At 54.6% G+C, this 8,360-nt stretch overlaps 2 protein-coding genes across 2 annotated transcripts; both read right to left on the reverse strand.

The window, feature by feature from the left end:
• Positions 1 to 1,039: 1,039 nt before the first annotated feature.
• On the reverse strand, positions 1,040 to 2,779 carry ATEG_02898 (putative l-fucose permease; the record flags this gene model as incomplete). The annotated part of the gene is made up of 6 exons (XM_001212076.1): positions 1,040 to 1,425; positions 1,488 to 1,718; positions 1,783 to 2,127; positions 2,184 to 2,401; positions 2,484 to 2,584; positions 2,645 to 2,779. 6 exons carry the CDS (start codon positions 2,777 to 2,779, stop codon positions 1,040 to 1,042), a joined length of 1,416 nt encoding a protein of 471 aa, XP_001212076.1.
• A 1,009-nt stretch (positions 2,780 to 3,788) lies between these two features.
• ATEG_02899 (calcium-transporting ATPase) lies at positions 3,789 to 6,907 on the reverse strand (the record flags this gene model as incomplete). The annotated part of the gene is made up of 4 exons (XM_001212077.1): positions 3,789 to 4,115; positions 4,177 to 6,492; positions 6,564 to 6,721; positions 6,790 to 6,907. 4 exons carry the CDS (start codon positions 6,905 to 6,907, stop codon positions 3,789 to 3,791), a joined length of 2,919 nt encoding a protein of 972 aa, XP_001212077.1.
• Between the last annotated feature and the right edge of the window lie 1,453 nt (positions 6,908 to 8,360).

Consider the following 8,360-nt stretch of genomic DNA (forward strand, 5'->3'; position numbering starts at 1 on the left):
TCGACACCAAAAGATCGTGGGATCAATATTGCAACATATCTGGCTGGACTGGCCCCGCTCCCAAGAAACTACAGAAGAAGAAGTTCTTAGCCAGCATGGAACTCCTCCGCAGTTTCTTATCCCTGCTCTCCACCCTGTTCTAGGCATTTCACCGTGAATCCTTGTGCGTTCTGGTGGACCGTCGGCTAGCGCCCAAATCCAAGTGCCACCAGTGTCGCCTCCACCAGGACGATGATTCTCTACCTGTACAACCGGACGACACTTCCGAGAGCCCAAGACTTCCACCACGCGGAGAGCTCTCGGCACCGCTGGACTGACGACAGTGCCTCGTGGCGATGGCGAAAACGATGGCGAAGGCGATGGCGATGGCGATTGAATCGTGCGAGCCGGCCATTTGCCGGTCCACGACGACGCGGTGGCTGACTCGGAGGCCAATGGGATGCATAGGGAGGAGGCCCGGAGAATATTGGATTATAGGCTGTGAGCTCTGCGTAGAGTTCCCTCCTTCGGTACGTAAGCTGGCATCTGATGTGTCGTCGGATGGCTTGCGATGGGAGACCTCCACTTAGGGTTCGTCTAATGGCCCAGACACGATAGACTATTGCACCCTCTTCGATCTATCCACAGTGTAGTTTGCATTTGCAATAGGATTCCCTTATTGGAAGTGCCTACATACGCCATCCCCTGGCTAACTATAGGGCGCTGATCTAGAGCGTTCATTGGTGACGAATCAATGGCCCATTGCCTTGGACGATTTCCATACTCTTTGCTCTTTCCTATCGCCCTTATTGTTTGTCTACTGTTCTCGCTGATAGCTATCTCCCTTGGTCTGGGATCCTGCGCATCTAACCTCCTTCCTCATTGCTGGTTCGTCGCAGAGCCCAGGAGTCAGTATCAGCTTCAGACAGATTTGACCGGTCATTCATGACTATGCTACGCATTACAACATCCGTGTCGGGAACAGGATCACACCCGAACAATAGACATCACGATGAAAGCAAACACTAAAACTCCACAAACCCTTCCACCCTCCATCAACCTATGAAACCCTCACATCGTGTTTCTCAATATCACCCAACACGTCACCCTCCACATCCGGCTTCTCGGGTCCATCCTCCGGCCTCAGCCCAATATCGCTGGAACCGACCTTGTCAACCGTGTCGCGGTAGGCCGGCACGAAATTCACCGCGAGCGCATACGTCCACGCCAGCACCATGAACATGGTCGGCACGATCATCGCAAACCCGGTGTTGTTCCGCATATCCGCCACATGGCCCGTGATGGCCGGGATGGCGGCGCCACCGCACACGCCGCCGACGATGAAGCCCGAGCCGCGCTTGTAGTGCCGGCCCAGGCCGCGGATGCCCAGCGCGACGATCGTGGGGAAGCAGACAGACTCGAAGAAGAGCGTCAGGAAGAGCATGGCTATATGGACTTGTTAGAGGACTTCCTGGATCGATCATGGCAAAGAGGTGGGGGGACGGTACCGATTCCCTTCTCGTTTCTCTGGGTGGTGGACGCCGCAAGGAAGGCCACCACGCACGACAGATAGGCCAGGAACACCCATCGCGGCTTGATCCATTTCATGAGGAGGGCGCCGCTGAAGCGGCCCACGGCGAAGGCGCCTTGCGCACCGGCGAGGTACTTGGATCCAGTGCTACTCGAGGTGCCGGGCCAGGTCTCGACGGCGTAGTTGATAAAGTAGCCGGCGATAGCCACTGCGCGTCACGGAGGCAATTAGTATGGAGGCAACGGCAACAGAGCGAGCTGGAGGTCTCGTACCTTGAGCACCAGTGTAGGTGAACTGCGCCAGGGTGGCATGGAAGAGCTTGTATTGCTTCCAGAACGGCTTCTCCTGCTCGTCAACGTGCGTCTCGGCAACCTGGTACGCCATGTCCTCATCGGTGACCTCGGGAATAGTGGAGAGGAAGAAGACAAAGGCGAGACAGAAGACAAAGATGCCAATGGCGAGGTAGACCCATTGCACGCGCTTGAGGGCGTTCACGTCGTCCTCGGTCGTGGTGAAGAAGACGTACGAGGCGAGCGCGGGGGCCACGCAGGTGCCGATGCCGTTGAAGGCCTGGGCCAGGTTGATACGGATTTCGGCATACTTGGGGGGCCCGCAGACTGCAAATGATTAACGTTCTGCCCGGGGATGTCGGAGCCTTGAGGTATGTAGCTACCGGCAAGATATGGGTTGGCGGCGGTCTCGAGGGAGCCCAGTCCCGAGCCAATGACAAAGGTAGCGGCACAGAAACCCCCGAACGAGCGGTTCAGGCCGGCGGGCCACATGCACAGGGCGCCGATGCCGTACAGGACCAGACCGAAGATGAAGACGCTCTTGTAGCCGAAATGGCGAAGCATATAGTTTGCGTATCCCAGGGACGCCAGCGGATAGGCACTAGGGTTCCGTCAATGAGAAGGTCCTGACCCATCGAGTAGTACTGCACCGATAAGACGAAGACGGAGGGATGAGGGCGTACCCGAAATAGGCCGCCTGGAGGCCCGACGAACGGGTGCGATCAATATGGAGGGTGTTCTGGAAGTGCTTGTTGAGGGTGTCCAACAGACCATAGGCGAATCCCTACGCGCATCAGTCAGGCTGTGGTGGTGAGACTGGAGCATGGATACAGTAGATCCTTACCCATAAGAAGAAGAGAATGGTGACCAGACACAAGGGCCAGAGACTCTGGCGAAGGGTGAGGTTCGCGGCAGAGGTGGTCTTGGAGTTGTCGACCTTGAACCCGGAGCGGGTCTTGAGGAAGTGCCACACACCCATGGGGACGGATGGTGGAAGCGAAGCGAGCGAGGAGGGTTGTAGACGAGGAGGAGAGAATATAGAGGAAGAAAAGCAGAGGAAAGAAGGCAGAGAAGCAGGGGGGAGGGGAGATGTAACGCGGGGGCGGTCCGGTTATGTACTACCTACCTACTACCTACCGAGTCCCTATACTGCCTACCTATAGTACCTACCTACCTACCTTGGCAGGCAGGGAGGAACTCGGCAGGTCTCCGACTGTCTCGAGTCCCCAGACGAATGACAGCATCGATGGCCTTGACGCGGATGACACCGTCGTGTTCATTCTATGGAGGATGCTTCCTGGTGGGCCATCCCCAGACTTTTTCTCCGCATCTACCTCCACGCTGGGGCAACGATCGCCGGGCGGATTCCACCATTCATGCGCCATCTCGGGGTGTCATTGTTGGCTGTGCCGAGACGCAGGGTCTTAGTCGCGCCCATTTATCCCGCACTTTAACCCGGACGAGCGTAGGGATTCACGCTGGCCTATCCCCAATCCATATACTCGTCCGTTGTGGGGGAGCTTGGCGTGCAGAACAACGTGCCCTTCGGAGGAATAATAGTCACACTAAGCAATCGGATGTCTCACAAAGGGACGATCTCTCTCCAGTTCAATGCATCGAAGGGTGGACTCGATCTCGAATTCTTCTAGAATATATCAATATATAGATCTATATGTCCGAGCATAGACGCATTTACTAATATCAAACTCATGGCGTCGTGGTATTCCCGTCTCTACCATACATACAAGGCCATCACTATATCCAAACAAGGAGAGTCATCCACCCAAGGACAGTCATCTAATCTATATCCTGTCGTCATAGCTCATCATCTTCTCTATGCCTTCTTCGGCTTCGAAGCCGCTCCGTTCTCGTATCCCACCGAGCGAGTGGGCACCGTATAGAACTGACGCTCCACATACTTGAGAGCCTCGTCAAGGAAACTGCAACGGTTAGCAATGCTGTAGACAGACCGAATCCAGCAGTACGACTTACATCACAGGGGCACTGATGGCAAGGACGGCCTTCCATTCAGTCCAGTCCAACGGGAGAATGGAAAACAGTGCCTGCAAGGCGGGGATGTACAGGATGGCAAAGTGCAGCGTCATCGACAAGATAATAGCATACACCAACATCATGTTGTTCCACAGACCGAAACTGAGGAGAGATTCACTCGACGACAGCGCGTTCATCGCGTTGAGCATCTCAATGACCACAAGGATCGACAGCGACACCGTCGACGCAGAGCGGGACATGTCGTTCGTAAACATCTCGCACCCAATTTCAGGGAACTGGGACGAGCACTTGTGGAAATGAGACTGCGAGATCGACAGTTAGCGGAACCCCACAAAATCCATCCGACCCGGATCCTTGACTTACCAGCTGCCAGAACGAGATCTGGGGACCTTCCGGATTGTACACAAACCACCACACGTAGCCAAAGACCGTCGCAACACCAACGTACGTTCCAATAACCAGATACCGGGTCAAGAGCCATCCACCCACAAGGCGCTCATCCCGCTTGCGCGGAGGGCGTCTCATCACGTCATGGTCCGGAGGGTTGAACGAGAGGGCCGTGGCCGGCAGTCCGTCCGTCACCAGGTTCACCCACAGAAGCTGCACCGGAATCAAAGCCTCGGGCATGCCAAGAGCCGCCGTCAAGAAGATAGACACCACTTCGCCGATGTTGGACGAGATCAGATAACGGATAAACTGCTGAGTGTTGCTGTAGATCGACCGGCCCTCCTCGACAGCCACCGTGATGGTGGCAAAGTTGTCGTCGGCCAAAACCATATCAGCAGCGAGCTTAGCAACGTCAGTACCAGTGCCCATGGCCACACCAATGTCCGCCTTCTTCAAGGCAGGCGCATCGTTCACGCCGTCTCCGGTCATCGCAACAACGTGGCCCAAAGATTGAAGGAGGTCGACCAGCTTGGACTTGTGACTAGGCTCGGTGCGGGAGAACAGAGACGCCTTTTTGACCGCTTCAAGCTTCTGGTTATCCGAGAGCGCGTCAAATTCTCTACCCGTAAAGCTCTTGCCCGTGAGATCCTCATCCTCAGCAAAAACGCCAATTTGACGGCAAATAGATTCAGCGGTGTTGCGGCTGTCACCAGTAATGACAATGACCCGGATGCCCGCCTCCCGACACTTGGTGATCGAATCGGCCACTTCTGTACGAGGCGGGTCAAGCATACCGACAAGGCCAACGAGAGTCATGTTCTGCTCAAGCTGAGCGTACTCGTCCGTGGTCTTGGCATTGTGCAAGAGAGGGTTAGCACCGACTTCGTCCACCGTGGCCAAGGCGATCACACGGAGACCGCGGTTTCCATATTCCACAACCTCCGCAGAGAGCAGGTCCAGATGGTTTTTGGTGAAGGGAACGCGAGGTCCATCAGGTCCCAAGAGAACATACGAGCAACGCTCCAAGATCGACTCGGGAGCACCCTTGACCAGCAACCGTTGTTCCTTGCCAGCGCCGACGAGGACCGACATTCTCTTGCGGTCACGAGAGAACTCATAAGTAGCCTGCAGGGGTAGCTGAGCCTCATAATAAGCGCTGGAAGCATGAAGTCTCTGAGGGACGGGTTGACTGAAGATCTTTGCGTTGGTCGCAGCATCATCGGTTCCGATCTTTTCAACCAGGACCCGCAGGGCGCCTTCAGTAGGCTCACCGATACAAGAATAAACACCAGTCTTTGCATCGTGAGACAAGGCGGCGCTGTTGCAGCGAGCCATGACCTCAGCCATCTGCCGGATTGTCGAGGACGACACAGCAAGGTTCTGCACTGTCCGACCGTTGTGAGACAGCTTCCCCTCTGGCGCAAAGGTGGTTCCTTCGACATCAATTTCCTCCAGTCCAGTGCCGGATTGACTCAAGTAGACGACCTTCTCCACGCTCATCTGGTTGGTGGTCAAAGTTCCTGTTTTGTCAGAGCAGATCACACTGCAACTTCCCAGAGTCTCCACCGAGAGAAGAGAGCGGACCACAGCATTCTTCTGAGCCATCTTGCGGGTTCCGAGCGCGAGACAAGTCGTGATGACAACAGCCAGACCCTCAGGGATGGCCGCCACACCGAGCGAAACAGCAATCTTGAGATAGTAGATGGCACCCTTGGCCCAACCACCGTGAGAAGGATCGTTGAAGTGCTCAATGTTGATGATCCAAACCAAAATGCAGATCACGGTGATCACCTTGGCCAGCATGTCGCCGAAATCGTCGAGCTTCTGCTTCAGCGGGGTGGGCTCCGAGATCTGGGAGGTGATGCTCTCGTGGATATCGCCAATGGCCGTCGAGGCACCCGTCAACACCACAACCGCCGTGGCATGACCGTTCACAACGGTGGTGCCCGAAAAGAGCATGTTGGTCTGGTCCTGCTTGACGGCCTGTTTGTCATGAACGACCTGGGTGTCCTTCGACACACTCTCGCTCTCACCGGTCAGAATAGCCTGGTCCACGCGAAAGCTGTTGCTGTGGACCGAAATCAGTCTGCAATCTGCGGGAACACGATCTCCAATTGCGACAATGACCACATCTCCCGGGACCAGGTCCTCGGCCTTGACACGCTGGGTTTTTCCATCGCGGACGACGGTTGCCTCGTTTGCGGAATATTCCTGGAGAGCGGCAATCGCCTTCTCCGCACTGCTTTCTTGAGTTACACCGACGACGGCATTGAGGATCAGAATCGTCAAGATCTAAAATGACAACCGGTATTAGCAACACTCCAAGACGTATCCAACGGATGCCCATATTCACGGGTACATACCACGGCCGGGTCAACAAAGGCGGTCCAGTCCTCGCCTTCTTCAAACAGCGCTAACACAAAGGACACAGCAGCCGAACCCAACAAGATAAGGACTAGTTGGTCCTTGAATTGTTCCAAGACGAGCTTCCAAAGAGGAGTGGGAGGATCTTCGGCGAGGGCTAGATGGCAAGAAACCGATCGCGTCAGTGTCTGGAAGCAATTGCATGCGGATTAACCTGGGACTAACCGTTTGGACCGTATTTTTGTCTTGCCTGAAGCACCTGAGATTGCGACAGGCCTGATTTCTCCGAGACACCGAAATGTTTGAGCACCTCGGAGGGAGCGTAAAGGTAGGAGTGCTCCATGGTGGACCACAACAATCAAGGGGGGTCACCAAAACTGAGCCAGGGGAGGGGGGGAGAAGAGGGAGGAGGGAGGAGGGAGGGAGAGGAGGAAGTAGAAGGAAAGGAAGAGGGAAAGAGGATCGATCAACTGGGGGCCGGGCGTTCCAAATATACCGGTAGATCAAGACATGGACGCCAAGTGGCCGGACGCTTAGTTAAGTTGTGGTTGAGATAGTTTGCGTGGAGGAAAGCGGGAAGAATCTAGAAGAGCGGAGGCAAAGTGGTTTCTCCGCTGCTTACCAACTCCTTTCTTTGCCGTTAATTAATTTTTATTTTTTTACAGACTCTTCTGGGTGATTGAATCCTAATTATGTCCTCAAAAATCGGTCACGACTAGTTGTGCGGTGTCTAATCGTCCGCCCGCAAGATGATGCTGGGACCCTCAACGTGTTCTTTTTCCCGGGTATCAGGTATCAGGATCCATTCCACTCCGTACCACAGCCTACAGGGCTGAACAATACATTACACATCTGTGCGGTTCTCTGTCGTCCATGCCGCTGGGAATGCCGTATCGATCGGGTTTCTTTCCCTCGTCGGTCGTATTTACACTTTGCTAGACTGGGGCAATGGGGCGGACTACTCCGTACGGAGTACATCACCAGTTCAAACGCTGAGTGAGAAACTGTCGTCCTCCAAGGAAACGAAGCCAGGTGATGTTCCAATCGATGCATAGGGCATGCAGGTAGACAGATGCTTAGACCAGGCGGTGTCCCATACCGCATCCTGACGCTTTGTTACCGACATCCACATGGCGACCCTCTTGGGAAATGGTGATGCCTTGTCCCAAGACCCATGCTAAGGCTCTGCAGCTCTGACCATTGGGGACGCTGACTGGTTCGATGGGGCTGATCACTTGAATAGTAGATGAAGACTGGAGAAGCACTCGTTGACTAGTCGTCATGGTGGGTTCTGACCTGTCTGAGACGCCGAGATGGTTAACTATTCTTCGTCGTAATACTATTGTACAAGTAGGTAGATGGCAGGACATGACTCCGCTCAACCTCGCATCCATCAACCTGACAGTTTTACAACATGCAGAATTGTGCGACCTGACCTCGATCTGGAGCTATCAAGCCCACAATATGAGCTGTTATGCTCCGATGAAACAAGCCATCAGATAGATGAGGCTGTCGGAGTCGGTGTGTAATGCCCTGACCGAGTGTAGGTAGACTGAATCAAGCTACCTATGTAGGCATGGGCATATGTCATGATGGATAGCTTTCTGGAATATCTGTTGGATTAACTCTCTAACATAGCTAGTGGGTTTCTTAGGGATGTACGGAGGAGAGGGTTAAAATGCCACGCGGTCATGTGGTTGTGATGCCTGGGGCAGCAACGACCCAAACATCACAAACAATGAATACAACGTAAAACGCCGCCCTCGCTAAGGGCCGTCAAGTCACCTCACCGGTTC

Source organism: Aspergillus terreus, genomic scaffold (genome assembly GCF_000149615.1).
Source record: "Aspergillus terreus NIH2624 scaffold_4 genomic scaffold, whole genome shotgun sequence".
In the NCBI taxonomy this organism is placed as follows: Eukaryota; Fungi; Ascomycota; class Eurotiomycetes; order Eurotiales; family Aspergillaceae; genus Aspergillus; species Aspergillus terreus.